The sequence below is a fragment of the Bidens hawaiensis genome, unplaced genomic scaffold, assembly GCF_021521415.1.
Source record: "Bidens hawaiensis isolate Kalapana, Puna unplaced genomic scaffold, B.hawaiensis_p1.1 tig00013016_1, whole genome shotgun sequence".
In the NCBI taxonomy this organism is placed as follows: domain Eukaryota; kingdom Viridiplantae; phylum Streptophyta; class Magnoliopsida; order Asterales; family Asteraceae; genus Bidens; species Bidens hawaiensis.
The window spans coordinates 207,629-232,890 of NW_027492095.1; the positions used below are offsets into that span (position 1 = coordinate 207,629).

General features: G+C 33.9%; 2 protein-coding genes and 3 pseudogenes across 3 annotated transcripts; 2 read left to right on the plus strand and 3 right to left on the minus strand.

Annotated features, from left to right (window-relative positions):
• Window positions 1-868: 868 nt before the first annotated feature.
• LOC143543065 (transmembrane emp24 domain-containing protein p24delta9 pseudogene) lies at window positions 869-1,457 on the minus strand (annotated as a pseudogene).
• Window positions 1,458-4,952: 3,495 nt separating this feature from the next.
• LOC143543053 (phosphate transporter PHO1 homolog 9-like) lies at window positions 4,953-9,069 on the plus strand. Its single transcript, XM_077035484.1, has 11 exons — window positions 4,953-5,505; window positions 5,962-6,241; window positions 6,341-6,389; window positions 6,476-6,547; window positions 6,625-6,754; window positions 6,864-7,246; window positions 7,337-7,486; window positions 7,566-7,718; window positions 8,309-8,587; window positions 8,669-8,808; window positions 8,904-9,069. The coding sequence occupies exons 1-11, from the start codon at window positions 4,965-4,967 to the stop codon at window positions 8,995-8,997; spliced, it is 2,271 nt and encodes a 756-aa protein (XP_076891599.1). The 5' UTR covers window positions 4,953-4,964; the 3' UTR covers window positions 8,998-9,069.
• Window positions 9,070-10,664: 1,595 nt separating this feature from the next.
• On the minus strand, window positions 10,665-13,036 carry LOC143543066 (transcription factor MYB106 pseudogene; annotated as a pseudogene). The gene is made up of 3 exons (XR_013137012.1): window positions 12,820-13,036; window positions 12,608-12,737; window positions 10,665-11,309 (listed from the first exon to the last, which is right to left on the minus strand). The product of XR_013137012.1 is annotated as a transcription factor MYB106 pseudogene (transcript).
• A 3,735-nt stretch (window positions 13,037-16,771) lies between these two features.
• LOC143543054 (pentatricopeptide repeat-containing protein At5g15280, mitochondrial-like) lies at window positions 16,772-20,398 on the minus strand. The gene has a single exon (XM_077035485.1). The coding sequence runs from the start codon at window positions 20,396-20,398 to the stop codon at window positions 16,958-16,960; it is 3,441 nt and encodes a 1,146-aa protein (XP_076891600.1). The 3' UTR covers window positions 16,772-16,957.
• Window positions 20,399-23,436: 3,038 nt separating this feature from the next.
• Window positions 23,437-24,159, plus strand: LOC143543017 (putative calcium-binding protein CML46 pseudogene; annotated as a pseudogene).
• The last annotated feature ends 1,103 nt before the right edge of the window (window positions 24,160-25,262 follow it).

The following is a 25,262-nucleotide window of genomic DNA, read 5'->3' on the forward strand; positions in this document are numbered from 1 at the left end:
GCTTTATACTGAGCTCTCGGGATGGTACCGAAAACGATCCCGAAAATTGGAAATATTTGGTACCATACCGGTATTTCATGCAAAATTCGGGAAATACCTGTACTGAAAACTCAAAACTTGGTACCGACGGTACCAAATCTGTTTCGAATTCGGTAGCGATACCAGTTTGAAAACACTCATTCCTATACAAAGCTATTTTTTTAATACCACGCCAGACTGAGCTGGCATGGTTATAACCGAGCCAAGCTAAGCTGACTCGGTTATAACCTTTTCTTTTTTAGCGACTCAACTCATTAATGACCTCCACTAATTACATAACCAATCCAAATGTTCTGAATCAGTTTGATTCATGTCCATTTTCAAAGTCACCCGGCCCGACCCGACCCACTAGTTTTAATATTCACCTAATCAAGCTGGATCACTCTCTATACTAACTTTTCATTTCAAATCATGTAAGAATAGTATGGTCATTTAAAACCATTATTGGTCAATTAGACCTATCAATTTATCAAATTCACTAATTGTCATTTTAGGTCAAATTTATCTACATTTTGTTGTTTTTAAGAATTCATATTTGGACTTGAAGAAACATGATATATATATGAATGGAATATAATCTTCTCATTACAATAGTTCATGGAAGATAATCACATTGAACTGATTCGTTTTAAGCGAAAATGGTACGATACCCATTTACTTATACAAAAGAACATACACAAAAAGACATTTGAATGAGATAGTAAAGGATGAGAAGTGTGTTTTAAATATCTTAAATGATATATATTATATACATATAAAACTACAAAACTATATGAAACTAAACATTACAACATTCAGTAATTCCTCTATATAATGTTGAGAGAAAGAACTAAATGAGCTTCCTCCTTTGGAAAAAAGCTTTCAAATGCCATAGTTGCAAAGCAGCCACTGATAAACAAACTATAAGGGAGAAAAAACTAAATGTCGCCATCTTCGCATTCGTCAATCTTATTAGATGTTGCACCATTTCCTCCCTAACAACACAAACATAAATTAGCTTCAAGAACATGTTAAAACCTCATAATATGACTTCGATTCTAATGCTTACCTTGCTCGAAGATTAAACATTTCTTCATGAACCGTAGTAACCGAATCATATAGTTTCTTCAACTCCAATTCCATCATCTATCACAAACAAATTCATGCTGATTATACAATGTAATAGTGATTAATACTTTCAAATGGATGAATAATTAACTTACTTCAACTTGTCCTTTTTTAGCCACTTTAGACCAGTCTTTTGCAGCCAGACCCGACTTCCACTCGAAATCAATCGACAAAGATTTATCAGGAGATTGTTTAGCTGCCCAAAAACAAGCCATGTAATCACCAGCCTCACCCGCGGTGAATGCAAAATTGCCTGACTCTTTCCGGTCAGCATAGTGATAATTATTCCCAAGAGGTGAAGTTACCTGCGATCATCGTACATTATAAGAGCTGTTCAAAAAGTTCATGGCTCGCTCAAAAAAAAGCTCGGCTCGACAAAAGCTCGTTTCTAAACGGTTAGATTAAACCCCAAGTTTTAGTGTGTGTGTGTGTGTAATAACATACAAAAATGTGAAAATAAAAAATAATACATGTAATATGCCCACTCGATCGTTAATTTAAAAAAAAAAATTAATATATACAATATTATAAATTCCATTGTTTATAAATTTTGTGTTAAAAGTTTGTTATTTTTCATTGTCTCATATATCAATATTTGAAATAAAAATAACGAGCTGATGAACCAACTCAAGCTTTTAACGAGCCAAGCTTAAGCTTGATTTTTCAGCTCGATAAAATAAATGAGCTGAAGCGGCTCATTTAAGTTCGAGCTCGAGCTTGAGCTCCCATTGGCTCGGTTCAGCTCGTGAACAACCCTAATTCACATTAAAAAAATCAATTCTCAAAATCCATCAAACTCAAGAACAAATACATATACAAAAGCTTCATATTTAGGTTCTACCCAAAAATTTATTAAGAGAAAGAAACTAATAATAAATCCATGCATGCACCAAATTCAAATAATTAACTTGTCCAAATCGAACCAATATGAATGTTACCATCATTGTTATGGTTATTGATGATCTATTATTATACATTGTTGGTTTAATTTGGGAAAAGATGAAAATAAGAACCCTAGATTAATTATGAAATGCATGGCTATGGGATAATCGGTTATTATGGTTGCCTAGGATTAACGACCTGAATTTAAAACATATATACTTGTTAAGAAAATTAATTGTTTGGATATCAAGTATTTATATTTAAAATAAGCAAAAATATTTTAAAGTGAACATTTATTAAATTTAAAATCTTCCTTGAAACTTTAATAAAAAACACTCATTTATTCTACTACACCAATTATTCACCAATCGTCACGTCATCATCACGGACGGACCCATATGGGTCCGATTAGAGTCCCGGTACACTAATACTTTTTTAAAATTACTTAGAGGCGGTATATTAAGTTTTGTAAGGACTCCAGAAAAATTAATACTTGGAACCCATATTTTTAAGACCGAACTGGTCTAGTGGAAAATCCCTTGTTTTTTCTTTGAAAGGTTGCAGGTTCAAGCCTCACCATACTCGGTTTTTGCTGTTTTTTTAATATCCAAGTCAATATTAGTTATTTAGTTAGGGTATTTGTGTTTTTCATTAGTTTCTGACTTTCTCCCATATAGCCATTATCACCACGCAACATATATAATGACAACATGGATGATATTCTTTATAATTAATCAGTTATTTGTGTTAGAGTTCGTTTTTCATATTTTGGTCATTTATGTAAGACCATATATATAACTTACGTTTATGTTTTTCGGATATGAATAAAAATGAATTAAAAGTGTATGTTCTATCTGGTTTCTAATCTAGATTCTTTCTACTTACTCGTTTCCAATGACACCATATTTCTGTGTTTTATTATGTTCCTCGCATTGACCTGACCCGAATAACGACCGACCCGAAAATTTTGTAAACCCGAAAAAACTGGGATCCCACTGGAAAAAAATCCTGGATCCGTCATTGGTCATCATCTACGTACTTTTATATTAATTTAAATAATTCGTATTACTTTTTTAATATTTCAAATTTTAATTTTTCGAATATATTTAAATTATTGACAATAATTAAAAACTAAATAGAAAACTAAAAACGTTAGATAAACTAAAGCGCTATTCGATATGCCACAATTATTAGACTAATTAAATCATCTCGATGTGTTTCATGAACTCCTTGTTATTGAAACTAGTCAAGCGTTTCGAAATTTATTGCCAGTCCATGTTCTGATGGTTCAATTTCTTCATTCTCATCATCCGACCAGACAATTATTGCGTGTATTTAATTTTCTAAATCGTGATGTGCAATATAATACATGCATACATGATATCGGTTGTTATTTTGTGCTCCAAATCTAGTTAACCTTTGTATAATTTCATCGAGCTTGGAGAAAATCCAACACCTTCTTGATATCCTTTCTTGTTGACTCGTGACGTTATATGAATTTCTGCTTCATGTAGGAGTGGTTTGGTAGATTTAATTCTTTTCATAAGTTTCTTTTACATATCTAATCATGAATAATATTATCCCATCAATAAAAACTTAAAAACAATTTGAAGAAAGACAAAACATTATACATCTTGGGATGAAGAATTCTAGGCAACATATATATGCTCTTTGTAAATAACATCCAACAAACAATAAATTTTTTAATCCCTTTTTTATAATAAAATCGATAATTTATTTATTAGATAATGTTCCTAAGTAGTACACCTTGCTTGACGGATTCCATCGTTTGGCATAATCGAAAAGAATACATAAATCTTAATTTAAAAAAAAACACCTTATCAGATTTGTATTCATCTTCTACCCCAAATTACACTTTCTTAAGAGAGTTTGGAACAACCAAAATACCCGATTCAGATTTTCTGAGACGAAAAAATATTGATTTTGACACTTTAAACCTGACTCACCATCAAAGAGGAAACTAATCACTGTGAGAAAGCCTACTTGATTCAAGTTTTGAATGTGAGAACATAAGATCCTAGATATTATTGTGAGTTCGTCCTCTGTATAATATAGAGTAGCTGTAAATGGATAGGATAGAAAACTTTTGTTTATGAATAAATCTGGAGAAACACTATTTCTCATCTATAATTTTTGGTATATTGGTTTTTATTAGTCCCAACTTCTTTCGATCGTTGTCGGTCCCAACTAACAAATTGGCTGCTGACGGTCCCAACTTTTATCGTATTGTTCCCTATGGTCTGTGACTAACGGAATCCTAACACCGTTAGTTGCAGGTCGTTGGAAAAACGTTTTTGGTTGAAAAAGTCACATTTTTTTCCCAGAAAACACCACCCGAACACCGTCATCACCACCAACCAACCACCACCACTTGAGCACCACCAACCGTTTACAATGATGGTTCTAGGGTTCTGATAATCTCAATAATTGGGGCTTTTACTAGAAAAATGTTCCTAAAGGTCCGATACAAAGTTACAAAGATGGTTGGGACAAAAATGTTGAGTTTTCCGGCTAAAAACGTTTTTCCAGCGACCTGCAACAAACGGCATTAGGATTTTCGTTAGTTGCGGACCGTTGGGAACAAATACGTTAAAAGCTGGGACCGTCAGCAGCCAATTCGTTAGTTGGGACCGACAACGACCAAAATGCGATAGTTGAGATTAGTAAAAACCAATATACCATAATTTTTTTAATGTTTTTTGAGAGTAGTTGTAGGAGAGTGTAAAATATAATAATAAAAGTATAAAAATATATTATTTAGTTAAAATAAGAGAAAATATAGTATTTATTAGTGTAGTTATAGAGATAAAAGATGAATCCTCACATACATAACATCAAAGCAAGTATAAAAGTCTCCTTAATATTCCCATTAATCTTTACCACTTAGAAAACAAAACAAAACACAACACAACACAATGAAGTTTGGAAAAGAATTTGCTTCACAAATGGTGCCAGAATGGCAAGCAGCATACATGAACTACAACCACCTCAAGATATTAATCAAAGAAATCTTAATCTTCAGAAAACTACAACAACATGAATCCACCACAGGCTATGAAGCAAACCAACCACTACCAACAAAGCGGTCGTCTCGGATACGAAAGGTGTCGCTAAACCGAGCCTTGGCCGGCTTATCAAAGCGCCATTCGGTTAACAAAGATCAAGACGATGAAGTGATCCTAGTTAGTGCAATGCAGACGTCGGAGGAAAACCAAACCCACCAGACGGTTTTCCTCCAGACATCTGAGGATGCGGGTGAGTCTGAGCTCGAGTTCTTTAAACGACTTGATGTCGAGTTTAATAAAGTGATCGGGTTTTATAAATCGAAGGTGGGCGAGATGGTGAATGAAGCCGAAGAGTTGAGTAAACAGATGAATACTCTTATCGCGCTTCGGATTAAAGTGGAAGATCCGGATTATTGTGGTTCGTCGCGTATATTTTCTTCACGGTTCACAGGTATTAGTGACAGAATAGCGACATTATATGTTTAGTGTATCTTTTTTTAATCTTTTGCTGATGTGTTTTGTTGAGTTTTCTTTTTAGCAAAATAGACCAAAAAATGACAACAATTGTTTTTAACATCATAGACTACTCATAAATATACACCTATTTGTCAAGTATAAGCATTTATTGTGGAGAGTCAGATATCAAACCCTGGCATTACCCGATTTACTCTGAGACACGTGATTTATCACCCTCACGTTGACTATGAGACCGGTCGGTGAAGGACGGCGAATGTACCTTTTTGTTAAATTGTGCGCCAAGTCAGCGCCCATTTGTGTTCTTTTGCTATGCTAGTGCACTATTGCATCATCTTGCGCCATGTTAGCGCAAAATGATTGGTCTAAAAGCTTAAATTTAAATTGTTAATAAAGCGGCTAAATTGATGATTTTGGTTTTCTTTTACACTAGATGTGATTCAAGAATCTAAAATGCGCTGCGAAGAAAGCAGTATACATCGAACGGAAAGTGACCGCATAGTTAAGGAACAAGAATTGGTTTCAGTGGATATGTTAAATCAAGTAAAGATAAATGTTATGCCAGAAACCCCTGTGTCGTCGCTAAAAACTGCTTTCGGCAGTTCAAAATTAGGCTTGTCGTTCAGTAGAAAGGAAATCCGAGATGCGGAACAAAAGTTAAAGCAGGCTTTTATCGAGTTCCACCAAAAGCTTCGTCATCTGAAAAGTTACTCGTATGTATTTACCGAAAAATTTTTGTTAGCGACAGTTTTCCAACATAGTTTTAGTGACACTTTTTCTTCACTGTTTTTAATGAATGTTTCTTTATACAGGTTTTTGAATCAACTGGCTTTCTCCAAGATCATGAAGAAGTATGATAAGGTTTAGTATTCTTGATTCTCGAATATAAAAGTTAGCTGGTATTATATCCGCGTTAGATATATGACACTTGTAATCTGTCGCTACAGAGTACGTCTAGAAATGCATCAAAAGCTTATTTAGAGATGGTTGAAAAATCTTACTTGAACCAATCTGATGAGGTATCTATTACATTTTTGCTAGTTTCTTATGTGTTTATTAAATTAGCAACAGAATATTGAATAAGTCGTTTTCGCAGGTTGCTAAGCTTGAGGCGAGCGTTGAAGCAGTCTTCTTCGAACACTTTTGCAACGGGAATCGCGGACTAGGAATGAAAACCTTACGACAAAAAGCCAAAACAGACACGCATAGAGTTACATTTTTTACTGGTACATGTTAGGAATTTATCTTTTTTGTCGCTAAACTGCATCCACATCTAATCACTACTTATTATGGCACATTTTCGGTCAAATTTTGTAACAATATATCTCGTTGCAGGCTGTTTTGTGGGATTATCATTAGCGCTTGTCGCAGCAATAATCCTAATGATACACATTAGAAAACTTCTCAACAATAGCAAAGGCCGAGATCAATACATGACTAACGTGTTTCCATTATACAGCGTGTTTGGATACCTCGTGTTACATTTTCTAATGTACGCGGGTAACATATACTTTTGGAAGCGTTATCGTGTCAATTACGCCTTTATTTTCGGGTTCAAACCGAACACCGAATTAGGTTATCGCGAAATATTACTCGTCAGTTCAGGTCTATCAGTGCTCACTCTCGCAGCCGTTCTTTCAAATCTTGAAATGGACATAGACCAACATGTTAAAAACTCAAGAGCTATAACTGAATTAATTCCTCTTTGCTTAGTCATTGTAAGAAATTACTCTTTCGCCGTCTTGCATTTCATTATACATTTGTACCGATAACTTATGTTAATTATAGTTGTTACCTGTGCTTTGCAGATTGTACTTTTGATCGCGTTTTGCCCATTTGACATCATTTATCGCGCTAATCGTTACTTTTTGATTACGTGTATATGGCATTGTATTTGTGTTCCTTTTTATAAGGTTACTCTGCCTGATTTTTTCCTGGCTGATCAGCTAACTAGTCAGGTAAGAATCCGAATATTGCATAATTAGTGACCGGTACCTTGTCGTCGCAAACATATTAATTTTTTTTTCATGTTTATAGATTCAACTATTCAGGAATTTGGAGTTTTATATATGTTATTATGGTTGGGGAAACTACAAGAAAAGAGATTCTGTTGAGTGTCGAGGAAGTAGCATTTACGACAGTATTTCGTTAGCCATCGCTATTATCCCGTATTATATTCGATGTCTACAGGTATAACTTGATAAAAGAGAAATTATTTCGCAAATCCTATATGAATTAACTCGTATTGGCGGTCTGGCATGATTATACCATTGTACAACTAGGTATTTGTGGCATAATGAGGTCGCAAATTTATCGACTCCACCTGTCCGTCGTAAATCAGTTGTAAAATTGCAACTCTTTAGGAGTCATCACAAATTGGCTACACAAACAACGGTTCAAATCAGTCACAAATATGTGACTGAAGCATCACTGACTAAAAGTTGTGTAAACTAGTTGCGAATTTGCGACGGGTAAGAGTTGTCACAAATCGGTCATAAACATAGGTACAAACGAGTTGCGGTTGCAAATTTGTCGTATGATTCAAAAATCAAATGTCAGCCGCTATATGTCGCAAAATCACTAGTTGCAAAATAATCCACAAGCATTTTTGTTACCACGCCTTCTAACGCAAATTTGTCGCAAAAAAATACTTGCAACCGAATGACCATGACCGTCACAAATAAACAGTTTTCTAGTAGCGAAAGTATTTACATACAAACAATCAAATCCAATCAAGACACTTCCACAAAACTCTAATCCGTCATTTAATGTTCTTTCAGTGCTTACGACGTCTATTTGATGGGGAAGACTCGAGTCAAGCAGTGAACGGGGCGAAGTACTTATCAACAATTGCTGCGGTTATCGCGAGAACCTTTTATGCTCAAAAGAAAGGATTCACCTTGAAAATGGTCGCTGCATCCACTTCAGTCGTCGCTACAGTTTACAACACGTATTGGGATTTAGTTTGCGACTGGGGACTTCTACGTAAAAACTCCGAGAACCCGTGGTTAAGAGACAAGCTCCTTTTGCCACATAGATCAATCTACTTCATCGCGATGGTATTTAGCTTTCGCGACACTTCATCTCTTTGCGACTGAAAATACTTAGTGATACTTGCCTTTTGTGACTGGTTTTTTTAGGTAGTGAATGTAATACTAAGACTAGCTTGGATGCAAACAGTATTTGATTTTCATGAAGCTCCGTTTTTGCATCGAACGGCGTTAATTGCTTTGATCTCCAGTTTGGAGATCATTCGACGCGGTATATGGAACTTTTTCAGGTTGGTGTTAGCGACAAAATTCTAACTTTTTGTGACGCTTTGCTGTTAACTAAGAAAAACGTATGGAAACTAAGAAAAATGTATGGAAAATGCAGGTTGGAGAATGAGCATTTGAATAACGTTGGAAAATATCGAGCTTTCAAGTCTGTGCCATTACCTTTTAGTTACGAAAACGACAAGCATTTATAGTCTCTTTTTTATAACGAAGACTCACACACCCATCTACTTTTTGCGTCAATACTGCACCAAGTAATAATCTACACATGTCAGGATTTGAACCATTGTCTTCTCCTGAAAAGAAAAGAGCCTTTGCCATCTAGCCGAGACTAGAATTGCTATAATTTGGTTCTAAACACATGGTTGTTTGATATCTCTCGGTTTATCTTATGTAATTATTCGTTCTTCATTAATAACAACAGCCAACGAATTTTGGAAAGAAAAAGCAGAAGCGAGAAAACCATAAACTTTCTTTAACCACTTTTGTTAATATTCGATGATCGAATGATTGGGGGGGGGGATCGGATTAGATAATGTTAAACTTAAGAGCGGCAAACCCGTATACAAACAATCATGAACACTGGCTTTCACAAATTTGTGCAACTCTTTCATTATCATCAAATTGTAACCTAAGAGAGATGCGAAAACTAAATCAAGAACATAAACCTATTTAAAGACTAGGGACAATTGTATATTTCCGTTTCTAAACCCTTCTTAATTGCATATTTACTCAGCCAAACAAATTCAATGGCATATTTTGCATATTTAAATGGGTAAATATGTATTTTTTTTTAAGTTTTAGCGAAACGCAAAAAGAACAAAAGACAAAGAAGAGTAAGCTGCGGTTTTCATCCCGGTGTTTGTCTAAATCTTCGGTTTTAGTCAAATAGTTACAAGTTTGCTATTTTCGTCCATGTGGTTTCATTTCACTTGCAATTAAATCCGAATTCATTAACCTTGTTAAGTCTGGTCGTTAAACCCATCAACACCCCTGTCTTTTTTCACCCCAAATAAACCGCAGTCCTAATTTGCAAGCCCCTCATGTGAGGGGTTGGGGTGTAGTTGGGAAAAAAAGGACAAAACTACCCCTCACGTGAAGGGCACGTTGATGGCTTTTAACGACCAGACTTAACGAGATTAGTGAATTCGGGTTTAGTTGCAAGTAAAATGAAACCACAGAAACAAAATTGCAAATTTGAAACTATTGGACTAAAACCGCATATTTGGATAAACCACAGAGACGAAAACCGCATTTCACTCAAAATAAAAAACGTAAGAAACAAGTAAAAGCGCACACAAATAAGCTAATTAAAATGGGTAAATATGCAATTTTTTTAGTTTTAGTATAAGTAAAGTTAAAATAGTTATACAAACTATTTAAAATGAATAAATTGGCAAAGGTGTTGAATGACAAAGCGGCTCATCTAGCTAACATTGTCGGGGACGTTAAAGTCCTTGGGTTTGTCTTAGGAGGAGTGGAGTGCGTTTTGTGTGTAGTCGGTGTTTGTTTTTTCATTTTTTGTACTGTGGGCACTGGACAGTGGTTGTGTTGTTGTGGCTAGTGGACACTAGCCGGTTTTTGGTGGTGGTTTTTTAATTAAATTTCATTGGTCGTTAAAAAATCAATTTTCACGGTGTACTCTTATTATTTTATAAAAATATTATATAAGATATAGTAACTCCTACAAATATAAATATGCATGTTTATTAATTACAATGGGTAGACTTAAATATATCCAATCTAATTAACCATATATATGGTCAATCAAACTTATGATATGGAAAACAAAAAAAGATTAATACAATCATAGATATGTATTCCTAAAACATAAGAGAATTATAGATTAAGAATGTTGTCCTCAATGATTCTTGTTGTCGTCATCGTAAGGATCCTTTTCATCACATACGCTAGCCACATCTGAATTGCCGTCTTTAATATAACCGCAACAACCATCAATGTTTGAACCGCATAACAAAAGATCAGTAAAACACTCCAAGAAATCGTTATTTGACACATGATCGTCGTTATTGTTGCTTGCTTCCAATGGTTGAGCCGACCATGTGTTATCTATGGTCGGTATGGTCAAGTCATTCAACTTCTCTATTTCACTCTCAATATTTTTGTATTTCCAAACGTCAACACATTCTTTACATGCAATCTCGTTATCTGTATCAAGATAACCGAAAGACGCCTCATTTGTTGAGTTTGTTGAGCATACACTTGCGTTCAACTTAACTGGGAGTGGATTCAGGTTCATTGCGCGTATCTTAGATTGCTTCACCAATCTAGCTTCAGCCTCGAGCCTAGCACTCTCCCACTGAGCCATGTGGCTCAAATTGGTTGCAACGTTAATGTAACCGTCATTAGACAGAGTATCATTTTTCGGCTTGTGGCTCATTGGATCAATTCCCATCTTAATCAGCCTTTTTTAAGATGGGTATTCCAGTAATTCTTTATTTCGTTGTCTGTTCTCTTTGATAAATGAGTAGCTATGGCCGACCATCTTTTAAATAAGACAAAACAAAACAATAAAAAAACATGATTACAAAAGAAAAGACATGTAGAAAACGAAGTTAAACTCAAAGCAAATAATAATCCTAGGTATCATCAAGCATAATTGCAAGATCAAAATTCCATCATCTGGCTTCTCTATATGTCATCTTGTAAAACCACATGAGTTTATCATAAAAAAAATGATCCATTTATGTACTGAGTTGCATTATAAGCCTTTTACATTTAAAAAAGAAAGATATAAACTTCAAATATACATGGATAACTTATTTTACAAAACAATTTTGAATGTCATTTGTATTTAATTGATGGTCGATTTTCTGGCTCGGTTTGTGATTTTGTCTCGTTCTATCTGTTTTTTTACTAGCCGATTTTATTTAAATAAAATATTTTGTTGTTATAGAAACAATTTTGTTTGATGTTAAAGATAAGTGATTTACCACGTTAGACCATTTGTAGTGGAGAGCTTAATTAACAAATGTAGTTTTCACGTCATTGTCACGTAGGCCGATAGACATTTACTGAGCCACCCTTTAACAGTTGTTTAGTGGTTTTAACTAAGCATTAAGTATAAGAAAACAAAGGAAAAAAATATATGATTGGTTGGTTTGCAAACGGTGCCACCTCTGTTGAGCTCATACCCACCAACCTACTAGTGCCCAAGCCAATGGTGCTCCAAATTGTGTAGTGAGTAATGGTGTGAAGCGCCCAATTTTGGTGACATCACAGTTGATTAATGTCCACTACACATGGTCTTAGCGACAAAGTCAAAATCATGTTACTTTTCTTGGTCTCGAAGTGAAGAGCAAAGAGTAGAAAAAAGCTTATGTGGTTTATTATTATTATTATTATTATTATTATTTATTTTGGTCAATTTTAAATGAAAAGTTTGAAATTTCTCAATTAGACAACATGCATTTTGGTTGGAGTTAATCTCAATTCTTATTTACTGTGAATTTCATGAATCAATTTGAGACAAAAGTAAGAACTTTTGGAAACCTAATTTAGAAAAAAAAAATTGTTTGAACTACATAATCAAATTTAACATTTTGATAGATGCATGGAATAAACATAAAAATAATGGTTGAAAATTGAAATATAATGAAAATAAAACTCTTTTGGAATAATAATCATCCCTGAAAGTTTGGAAATAAATTCTAATTAAATGCAATTAATATACTTGAATTAAAAAGGAAAACATGTCTTAAAGTGTAAAATAAACCTTAAAAATGGAAATAAATTATATATAAAAAAAAACAAATAAACATATGAATGTAAAATATAATATACCTGTTACCCAAGAGAGCATGAAGCTGAATAATGGTCTGTTCTTCTTGAAGACTAAATTTTCCTCTCTTAATATCCGGTCTAAGATAATTTATCCATCTTAACCTGCAACTCTTCCCGCATCTTTGCAACCCTATGCGTCATGAACACAATTTTAATATGTAACAGTATTAATAATATTTGTAAAATATAACAAGACCTATATATACTTATACCAGCCTTAGAAGGCAAAGCTCTCCAGCTGCCATGACCATGTTCTTGAATATAAGCCATGAGCTTCTGATCTTCATCAGGAGTCCATGGTCCTTTCTTTAATCCCACCTTATCACAGCATGGTGATCTTCCCATTTTGAAATGTTTAAATGATTTAGTTTTGGTATATTTTTTCTAAGTGTTTGGATGAAGTATAAGTAAGACTGGTGGGTGATTCTGTTTATAAACTTACAACTACTTATTGTAATGGAGTAGAAAGATGGGAAACAACAATACCATTTTATGTTTTCTTTAATTGTTTTTAAATTGGTAGACGTGACATTTTTCGTCATGACATTTTCTGCCACGATATGTACACGTCATAAAAATTAGGGTTTGCGTTATCATTTTGAGTTTTAGCTAGCTTATTAAATATGTTGTGTTTATGTTAATCGCTTATTTAATTCACGTGTTAACCCTGTCAATCCGTTCAAAATTAGAATTAAAAATATACATTTCATACTTTACGAGTCATTGAAAAATTTATTAGAAACATTACAACTTGTCAACCAGGTTATAAATCATTTAAGCCGTTTAGAACATGGTTACAGCCCCTTACAACTCGCTAATTGTTTTACGGGCCTTTTAACTCATTTAACTAAATGTATTACATAGCAAAGGACATTTGGTCCAATAGTATATTGGTGTGTCATGAGCCCCCCCCCCCCCCCCTCTCACACACACAACAATCACAACCACAACAAATTGGAGGCCGGGGGTTCGAGTCTCCTCGCTGTAGCATTAATAGAACTCATGAATAGATTAGGTTATAGTTCAAAATATAAAAATATGTATTACACGAATCATGATTAGAAAACACGGTTTTAAGTTAGTAGGGATCAAGTTTAATTGATATCTTTGACATGAATACGAGGTCGTTGTTTGAAATCATTAGCCTAACCCATCAACCTGACACAATTACCACTCATAGTTATTATTTAAAAAGGATTTGAAAAACGCATTACATCTATAAAACATGAAATATAACTAAGAAAGTTATATATTTTTTTATTAACATTATTTTTATATCAAGAAGATAAAATCAAAATAATTGTACTTAATCATCAAATCTTTTGGTTGAAAATATTGAGCCAAGGACTTCTGAAAAAAATTACCATTTGGAGTAAGAAGCCAAATAAAGGCACCAACAAAAGTAAAGGCTACATATACCATGGCTTTGGTTCTACCATCATCCAATTGTATTGAATATGTAATGTTATTTGTGAGGGTAGGGTCAAGATTGATAAAGATATTACAAGAGTCATAAGGGCTAGGGGCCATTCCCATTTCTCATGTTAGTGTAACTTTTCTTGGCGTTTATAATTTTATTTTTATTCGTATTCAGTACGCGATAAAACAATAGATGATGGGATGCTTGATCACATGTTATGATATGGATATGTGTTGTCTTTTGGATGGTTTTGGATCATTAAATACAACCATAGTATTTCATTTGTTTGCAAGTGTTCAAAGACTTTGTACTATGAAGTCTTAGGGCCCGTTACATTAAAAAGTTGTTTAGAAATGAAATCCGAACACAACGAAGACATGGGTGTTGGTGTGGTTTGGGTTCTAAGAGCGCAAAAGAGATTCGATGGTGCTAGAATATACAATGTCAATTGGGAAAAAATAGAGACCGTGCAATAATCGAGTGAAATTAAAAATGCATCAAGTCTAATGGCTTTGATACCATAGAGATTTGTATGCGTTTATTACAACGAGAGAGATGTTGTATAAATAGACCTTACACATGATAAAACTCTGGTAAATCATGAGTTAAACTAGCCTATATTATTTTCAGATAAAATAGGCTTTTGATTTTTTGTAGGCATATGGACTCTCACTTATTTTATAAGCCTAACTGGTTGGCCATGTAAATAGCTACACACATGGTCATATTTAGGGCCGGGGAGTAAAGGCAAGCTAGGGCTTTATGCCCCATTTGAATGCCTTCAATTTAGACTAAAGTTAGACAAAAAGCATACTAATTGATAAAAGTGACCATTAAATTATATAAAAAGACAAACATATTCGTGGTTAGTTGTTTTGTCTTGTAATACTAAAAATTAAAAAATGACTCGAATTCTCGTTTCGTTTTAGGCCTCCAAAAGGGTTGAGCCGGCCCTTGCTACACGTCTTAAATACTTTTTATAAGTGATGTGATGTATTCATGAAGAATTTGTGTGAACTATTATACTTTTTCTTAGAAAAAACACATAACCTTCATCAATAATGGTACTAATTCAATTTCATGGAAAGAGGACACTTATTGGTAGTATAATTAAGACATATCCACACACGACAAGGTACATCGTTTATTTTGACTCTTCATAACATATTAACTCTCATGTTTTAATGCATTACATGTGCATGTAATAATGTATGTAATATATCACTGAATTGGTCAATGAAATTTACTACCCTCGTGGACTTAAAAGCGTTTATTTTACATATAAAACTAAGCGTAATAATAATAATAATAATAATAACAATAATAATAATAATAATTTATATTATTATAAATAATAATAGTAATAGTAATAACGTTTATTATTACATATAACAATAACAATAATAATAGCAATAATAGCATACATTCACATAATAATAATAGTAATAATAATAATAATTTATATTATCATATATAATAAAAATAAATAATAAATTTAATTATTGATTTTATTGTTATTAGTTTGAATGTTATTATTGTAGTTTACTAGGTGCTTATAGTTAGTATACTGTATTCTTCTATGTAATTTGGTCTCCAAATGTTGTAGAATAGTGTGATGTGTTTTATGGTAAATCATTATAAGTTTATAACTAGGGATATTGGATTTTAATAATCAAACTTTGTCTCGTAGACTGGCGCTAGGACAAACTTTAAAAATGTACCATAACAATCCCAAGTTTCAATTTATTGGCCACCAACGAACTTTCACTAACATGGTTGGATTTCGTTAATTTTTAATGATGTGTACGATGAAGTGGCACAAATAGTGACGTAAACTGCTTATGTGATAAAAAAAATAAAATCAAAATTAAATTTTTCTAACCAAAATAAATGAACCGGACCACTTTTTTTAACAAAAATAAATGAACCAAACTACTTTTATAACAAAAATAAACGAATCGAGCCACTTTTTTTAACAAAAATAAACGAACATAACCACTTTTTTTTAACAAAAAATAAACGAACTGAACCATTTTTTAACTAAAATAAACGAACCAAACCAGTTTCTTTTTCTTTTAACAAAAATCAACAAACCGAACCTAATACGATTTCGATAAAGTAAAATATAGTTTAATCCTAATATCATTGTTTATCAATGTATAACAGAAGAATTTGAACTTGTTTTCTTCTTTGTGATTCCAAGGAGTTTATTAGTGGCAAGTTTCATGGTTCCACTTTGCGAATCTATCGGGTCTATACATGCATTCAGCCAAACAACGTATATTGGTTTTAAATAATCCCAACTATTACCTTTTAGACCCTGCTGATCCCAACTAACAAAATGACTGGTGACAGTCCCACCTTTTAATATGTTATTTGATTACCGGGGTATGTCCTTGGTTTTTACAAGTAATCCGAGGACATAAGACAGCAAATTCAGCCTAACCGGTTCACTGCAATACTTGCTGCTAAACGAGTTCTGCAAATTATTTTCTATCTACTTTTTAAAAATATTTTCTGTAATAAACTTTTTTTTTACCAAATTGCTTTCACGGGCCAAAACAGCAAATCAGGCCAAACATGTTCACATTAATATACCAACCAGTCAACGTTGTTAAACGAGCGCTACCATAGTTTCTGTTAAACGACTTCTGCAATTTATTTTTATTCTGATCTTTATAAATGTTTTATGCGATAAAATTAATTTTTTTATAAACCACTTTAACGACCCGAAACAGAAACTGAGCCCAACCGCTAAACACTCATCGGCTGCGTAAGCCACACGTGGACGAATAACATCAAGTAAACGTTTAAATACGATTTAACATAAAACAGCTATAACAATATTGTATGTATTAATATTTGGATAAAATAACATAATACAGATCCATATGATGATGTTTACACCAAAATTAAGTCAACACTCCTAACTACTTCGATTTTGGATTCGCGCCTTTTTTCGGCTTAAACCCGCTTTCAGAAAGAAGTTTTGACAGGAAACTAGAACTGTTATCATCTTTATCTCTATCACTAAACCTGCTTAAAGTACTTATAAGAGACCAATGAGTCTCAAAGTCCGGTTTATACCCAAACTGCTGCATTCTTTGTATAAGCTCCGAAGCCTTCGTAAAGTTTCTTTCAAACCGATACCTACTAACCACCGACCCAAACATTTCCTTACTCGGTTTCTCTCCCACACGAATCATATCATCGATTATCTTTTCACCTTCTAACGTTCTTCCAACTTCACAAAGCTTTTCGGTCAAAACTTCATATGTTTTGATACTTGGCTCGAGTTTTCGGTTCACCATTTCAGTATAAAGATCAAGCGAGTCGTCGATATTCGAAACGCATAAATCTTGAATTAAACAATCGTAGGTTGTCGAATCCGGGACGTTTCCTTTTATTAACATAATGTCAAGAAGATCAAAGGCGGTGTCTTTTCTTCCATAAAGACACATTTTCTTGATTATATTATCGTAGTTTATGTTATCCAGAATCAGATCTTTACGAATCATGTTTTCAAGAAAGTTCACAGCTTCTTGAATCTTACCCGTGTTTAAAAAACCCGTGACGATTTCGTTCTGAACGATCGAACAATGAACCTGGTTTTTGGTTACCATTTCTTGACTCAAGTTCAAGACTTTATTGAACTCGCCTTCTTTTAAAAGGAATCTTGTTACTGCTCGTATAGATCGGTTACTTGGTTTTAGATCTTTAGACATCATTTCGGTCAGATAATAAACAGAACGTGACCCAGATTCGCAGCTCGAGAATCCTTGCACGAGAAAGTTATAAGTGACGTCATCAAACTCGAGTCCTGTTTCTTGAATTTCATCTAGAAGCATATCAACATATTCACCGTTCTTCGTCGAGGCGAAAAGATGGAAAATAAGGATGTTATACAAAGTTATACGTGACAAACTTTGTCTGACCATAAGATCTTTTAACGAGAAAGCATAACCGAATCGACATTCGTGACACATTAACGACACGAACTTACTGTAACTTGAAATGTAGACGGTTATGTTCTTCTTAATGACGGTACCGAATACCTCTTTGACTTTCATCAAGTCTTTGACCGCACAATACTCGTGAAGCAAAACATTATAAAAGTCAACATTTGGGGTAGTAATTTCGTTTGAAAAAATAAACGCTTCTGAAAAGCGGTTCTCTTTACAAAGCCCGCTTAGAATATGACTATAAGCTACCTGATCTAAGCGATAACCTTTTTCTAGAAGCTCCTGAAACAAAGCACGGCCCGTTTTAGTGAACCCATTTGCACAAAGATTTTCAAGAAGCCCGTTAAAGATTTCTGTAACTTCATTCGGGAAATCCATCACTGCATGCACAAAGAGAAACAAAGATTCCAACACCTTACTGTTTCTGCATAATGAATGAATTAGAGTTTTATAATCATTCAAAGTAGGTAACCAGTTCTTGTTTTGGACTAAATCGCAGCATTCACGGATATCGTTTGAGTTACCTTTCTTGCATAAACCTTTCGCTAGTGCAGCATACGTCTCTCCCGTGATGTTGACTTTTTTGTTGACCATTTCGTCGAATATTTTCTTTGATTTATGTACAAAGCCTCGTTTAGCATACGCTTGAACAAGCAAGTTGAGTGTTTCTTGATCAAGATTATTATGCAAATTAGGCGTGTTTTCCAAGAGAATGGTGAGTGTTTTGAAACCTGAATTCGATTTATGAAACTTTTTAACTAGTGTTGAAAAACCTGAAACCGACAATTCTTGACCCCAGTGAACTAACTCGTGAACTAACTCGTTTATGGTAGTAAGATCATCATCTTTCGAGATAATAAGATTATAATCCGGAACCATTGATTTATCTAGCACTTTGACCATCGTTTGGTCAAAGTCAACTACATCACCTTCTAAGTAGAGCCCATTCCCTACACTATCATGAAACTCGGTTTTGGAAAGTGCCACGTCATTGTCCCGTCTCACTTTTAGACTTAACGGATCAATACCCAACAACAAAAACGCTTTCGCAACGGGATCTTGTAACGGTGAGAGTTCAATCAACCCTTTTTTCACCATCTTTTCAATCACAAGTTTTACCTCATCAAACTGTCGGTTCTTACAATATCCCGCTAAAAGAACTCTAAAAGTTGAAATATCAAGTGTCACACCCTCGTCTTCCATGTCAAGAACAATGTCATTGGCATGGTTCCACATACCATGCTTGAAAACCGCACTAATAATGGCATTATAAGAATATTTATGTGGTTTTAAGCCTCTAGATAAAACATTAGACAAATAATAAAAGGCGTTTTTCAAGTCACCGTCTTTGCAACTCCACCCGATCAAGATTCCAAATGTTATAGCATCCGAGGTGTAGCCCAAACGCTCTAACTCTTTCAAAAATTCAAAAGCTTCCACCACTCCAAGATTTCGACATATCGAATTTATAATCTTGTTGCCAACCATGACATCGGGAAAACAATCCGTTTCAATAAAAAGACTCAGCAAATCACCATAATCCTTTTTCTCACAATAACCACTTGCAACTGCATCAAGAATCAAAGAATTCGGCTTTATCCCGTAACCATACGTCTTCTTAACCAAATTTCTCGATTCCAAAACTTTCCCATCTCTGCATAAACCTCGAATGACTTTAACGTATACATCCGTTTCCACCATTCCCTTATCAACCATATCACCATAAACCCGAAAAAGCAATGTGCTTTGATTCTTACAAACAAGATAATCAAGAAGCGTACGATAACAAGACACCGACGAATTTAAGTTCATCCCCCTCATTCTATCAAACATACCAACACTCTTTTCCAACTCATCAACACCTACATACCACTCAACCAAACCACTACAAACTTCTTGATCATCCAACAAGATTCCTTCTTTATCCATTACCAAAACCACCCGTTCCGCCTCATCACACAACCCGGCCCGAACCAACAACTTTACCATAATCTTGAAAGACACATCAAGATGCATAAAAATCCAATCTTTATTATTACTACCACCAACCCACTTGAATAAACCCAATAAAGATTCAACCTTTTTGACATTAACCCCCAATTTCCCAACATTAGACTCAAAACCCAATATTAATTCAAGAAAATCTTGGGGTTTTAACTCATTTTGCCTCCAAAACTTGCGAGTGGTTCTAGGGTTCAAATGGGACACTTCAAGAAGATGTTGTTGAAATGATTTGGGGGTTGTAATTGTAAAGTGGGTTGGTTTAATTAGGTTATAATATTTTGTTGGGATTGAAGAGTGGTGTTTGATGGTGATAAGTGGGATGAGATGACTGACCTTTGTGAAGTGGGTTGTTGTTCTTTGGAGATTGAAGAGCATGAGATGCGTAATTTGTGTTCTTGTTTTCATTCATGGCAGCATTTTGCAAGAGTCTAGTCTTGGAGAAGTAAAAGAGTTGAGTTTGAGTTTGGGTCGAGCCCATGAACCTATTTAGTTAAACGGGTTAGGTTTGCGTTAACATGACGGGTTAGTGGATTAACCTGTTTAACTTTTTTTTTTAATTTGTTGAAAATGTAATATTTAAATTGGTTGAGTTACGAGCTTGTAGTTGTTTTGCTTGTTCGTTTGTATTTTTCTTTTGTATTCCAGGCTCTTGCATATTGTAAGTTGTCTTTTTTTTTTGTTTAATGAATTTAGCCTTTTAAAAAAAATTAATTGGTTGAGTATCTTTTAGCAATTTTTTATTAAAAAGAAAGAAAATTTGGCATAAGATTATATAATTAAAATGTAAGTAGATGCTTCATTGTGTGTTATTATGGGAACCCGGTCGTAACAATTTGATTCATTACGATACCATCATTCGCTATAATAAATGGTGTTTGTAACATGTCTACTTTAGTATTTTTATTAAACTATAACTAATATTTTGCATTTTAATTTTAAGAATCACTTAGGTAAATAGTAAAATAATTAAATAAGGGTGTTTAGCTTAATATTGTAAAGGAACGAAAACGACTTCAACAAAACTTATGTCGAAACTTGGATAAAAATATTCTCGGAACGCCTCCTTTAATCAAAATTAATTATTACTTTTATTAAATTTAACCAAATTGTTAAACTTGATAGCATAATTCAAATTGTTTTAAGGGATTGAAATTAACACTACAAACGTTTTTATTTTATTTTTTATTGTATCTTTTTTTTAAAAAAGGTAAAAAGAACTTCTGTTGAAAAATATGAATTAAAGTATTAAAATGTGAAAACAAAAGGTAACTTTTGGGTCAAACAGATCGTGTTTTAGCAGTAGGTCGTGTTCGGCACATGTGTCTTACACGACTTTCGAATTTAAGTTGTGTTCAAGTTTGTGTCAAACTTTTGGGTGCTTGTCGGCAGTGACGGATCCAGGAATTGTTTTCTTAGGGGGCGACATTGGAACTTAACACTAATTTTAAGGGGGCGTTCGGTATTTTCACATACAAATAACACTAAAAAAAATTAAAGTGCCCCCCCCCCTCCACACGCTTAACATAGGTCCTCCCCTGCTTGTTGGGTTGGACCCGTCAATCCACAAACACGACCCGTTTAACACTCCTAGTTCCAATAAATTTTTAATTATAGAGATAATACACCCCTAGCTTAGGGCGCAACCCCCTTAAGCTCTTGGTTTTTTATGCAGTCTCAACATCTCAACTCAATGTTTATTCTTACTTCTCTTTGTTTTTAAATGACAAATTATATTTTAATAATCTCACCTATTAATAGTGGGTCAATAATAATCCTATATTTGAAAATAATTGTCAGCAGTTCCACCTTTCATAGTATTTGTTTTCATGGGACACTCAAAAAACTCAACGAAGTTAAGTTTTTACGAATTTCAAACTGATATTTTGGGGGGGGGTTTAATCACATAAGGATACGAGTAGATTGATGTAAATTTTACCTCGAAACAGTGCTCCAAACGACGAAATGGTGCTTCAATTCGGGTGTTTAAACTTTCAGTTAACAAAAACTAAACCGTTTAGAGCATCGTTTCGAGGTAAGTTTTACATTAATCGATTCTTATTCATCTTCCAATTAAAAGCCCTAAATCATTAGTTTGAAATTTTATTAAAACTTAACTTCGTTAAATTTTTTTTTAACAGAGGTCCAATGAAAACAACTAGTATGAAATGTGGGACCGTCGGACTGGTAATAATTATTTTCAAATATAAGATTATTATCAGCCAAATGCATATAGATGAGATTATTAAAATCTATTTTGCATTTTTAAATAAGTCATATAATTAAACAAGAATAGTTGGTACGAGTGTGTACTCACCATCTTTTGATTTGCAATTATTGAATGATTTTCTTTAGTCAATAATGAGCTTTTCTAACCACACCGGACGCCTAAACCGTCGTGTATAGCTTAAACCGCTGCATATAGATATTTTTTAAAAAGACATATTTTTTTGTCTTTTGTCTAACTGTCGCGTATAGCTCTAACCATGGCATATAGTTTTTTTTTTAAAAAAAACGTGTTTTTTTTGTCTTTTTATGTTTAATTATATTTTAGTTTTAATTTAATTTTATTTATTTTGATTATTGTTTTTTATTTTGTTGCCTTACTAAAAATATTTTTTTATTGATTTTCTTTAACAAGAATTACAACAATTATAACGAAGCAGCGTAAATAAATGATATATATATACACACACACAACCATTACAACAAATTTGTACAAATAATAACAAAATGTAGAAATCTATCTAAATGGCAGCGTCACTAGCTTGGTAACGGACGATGCTTAAATCGTAGGATTATATGACGATGAAAACACAAAACCACCACCACGTTCTGACTATGAAGCGAGCACATCGAGCATTAGGCTTGGTCGCGAGGACAACGACGACGTTGTATAATAAAAAACACAAAAACCATCACCATTACAACGAGTTTGTACAAATAATAAGATTGTTTCGTTATAATTTTTATAATTGTTAGATAAAGAAAATTAAAAAAAAACTATTTTTATTAAAACAACAAAATAAAAAAACAATAATTAAAAGTAATATAAAATTAACATAAAAGGACAAAAAACGTCTTTTTAGAAAAGTATTCTTATATGCCACGGTTAGCACTAACCCTGGCATATAAGGCGGTGTGGGATGCGGTTAGCGAGACCAGTCAATAATTTACATAAACGTCAATCTCACTCCTTGGAAGTTTGAACCGTTTACCAAAAAGTTATAAACAAGTAGAAAAAACGAAAGTTCAAAGTAAGTACACCACGCTCCACTTTCCTAATACGACACCAAACCCCATATTCCACGACACACTAAACAAACACCTTCCACGAAAGCCACCATATTATTATTAATAACATTTTCCAACACTCCAACCTTTGACACTATACAAGATCTTCAACATTCAAACATACACACACTCCTATATAAACACATAGATCCTAGTCTTCATCTATTCAAACACACACAAATCTTCCATACTAATTAACCTTAACTCCACTTGTCCATAAAAAGATATTATTATATCTTTTAAGTTTTCACTCTTTAACTAACCATGAGTTTCATGATAGTTGGATTGATCCAATACTTCTTCATGCAAGTCATGAAACTTTTCTCAACATCCAAATGTTCCACTCACCGCGATAACAAGTTATTAAAGTCACATCTTTCGTTCTCCAACAAGACTGTCGTCGTCGACGACGGTCTACGTGGAGATGAGTTGGAGGTGTTGATGGCGGATTTAGGTGTTTTTTCCCACCCTGGAAGTGAAAAGCTACAGGAGGTGTTGAGTTCGACGTATGTTTTTGGTGTTTTTGAAGCGGATGAGCCGAGATTGGATGAGGTTAAAGATGCTTTTGATGTTTTTGATGAGAATAAAGACGGGCTTATTGATGCGGGTGAGTTGCAAAGGGTTCTCGGTGTTTTGGGGTTTAAGGAAAGTGCGGGATTGGAAGAGTGTAGGAAGATGATCGGAGCGTTTGATGAGAACGCCGACGGGAGGATCGATTTTAGTGAGTTTGTGAAGTTTATGGAGAACACTTTGTGTTGATGCTCATGTTGTTACAAGTTGTTTATTTATTTATTTATTATTTTTTCTAAGATTAGTGTATCATTCCTTTTAGAAAGTGTTTTTGAGGTGTAAACTTCAAAGGGTTATAGTTCAAATTATGGGGTGTTTTGATATCTATAAATGTTATTGCCTAGTTTGTTATTTTGTGTGGTTGGAAATCATGAGGGTGTTAAATGCCATAAGCATATAAGCGTTTTTTTTCTTTCTATAGAACGACTCCTAATCTACTTCTATTAACCACTTATACCTGCATCTTGCATAATTTGGACTCTCGAACTCTTAGACAGAGGGCATCTCGGTCAAAAGATGAAACCCAAAAGTTACATGTCGGTCTAACTACAATCTACAATCGTCAAAACTTAAAACATTGTTTAACTTTATTTATATTTCAATTGTGTACAAATAAAGTTTATTATAAGAATATGTTATGAAGTAAAATTCAATGTTTTTGGTAAATTAAAAATGTTTCTTAATTTCATGAAATACAAGTGTCGAGGTACAAGCCATCTTATCGACTATTGAGCAGGTTTAACGATCTCTACCATGAATTTACATAAGTAATACTGATATGAACTGAGACCGTAACTAAAAGTACATATAACAAAATCTAATAAACAAACAACAAATTGTTAGTCGTCTAAAAGCATTGGAACTTGGAGTATTGGAATAACAAAATATGGAACGTAGCAAAGACCGACATGAGAGGTGCGAAGTAGGTAGGAGTTGTTCGACTACTTGCATATCTCAGAGGACATATTTTAAGAAAGTGAATATACTTTTGCCATAATTTTTTCTTGGGATCTATTTTTGCCTACACTTAGTTCGACTTGCATCTCTCCGATTCTATCTGTTCTAAAATAGTAATCTAGCCACTTTATGTTCTCGATAGTTTCTACGATTAGTATTAGACATTAGTAATCCATGTCTCGTTGGCTTCGATCCCATTACCTACTTTGTGCTATCTGGTTTTCTACACTTTATACGTCAAAAATGTATATCAATGGGATTAGCCTCAGGTAGAGGCGCACTAAAAACCTGACGCCGTAACCGGACCCAAAAAACCCATAACAAGTTTTTCTATACCCGGGGTTTTAATACCCGAACTCGTACCCAACCCTACTCATAGGGTACAGATTGGGTATGCATTTTAGTACCAAACCCCGTACCCGAACCAGACCCAATTTGTAGCTGATAATAC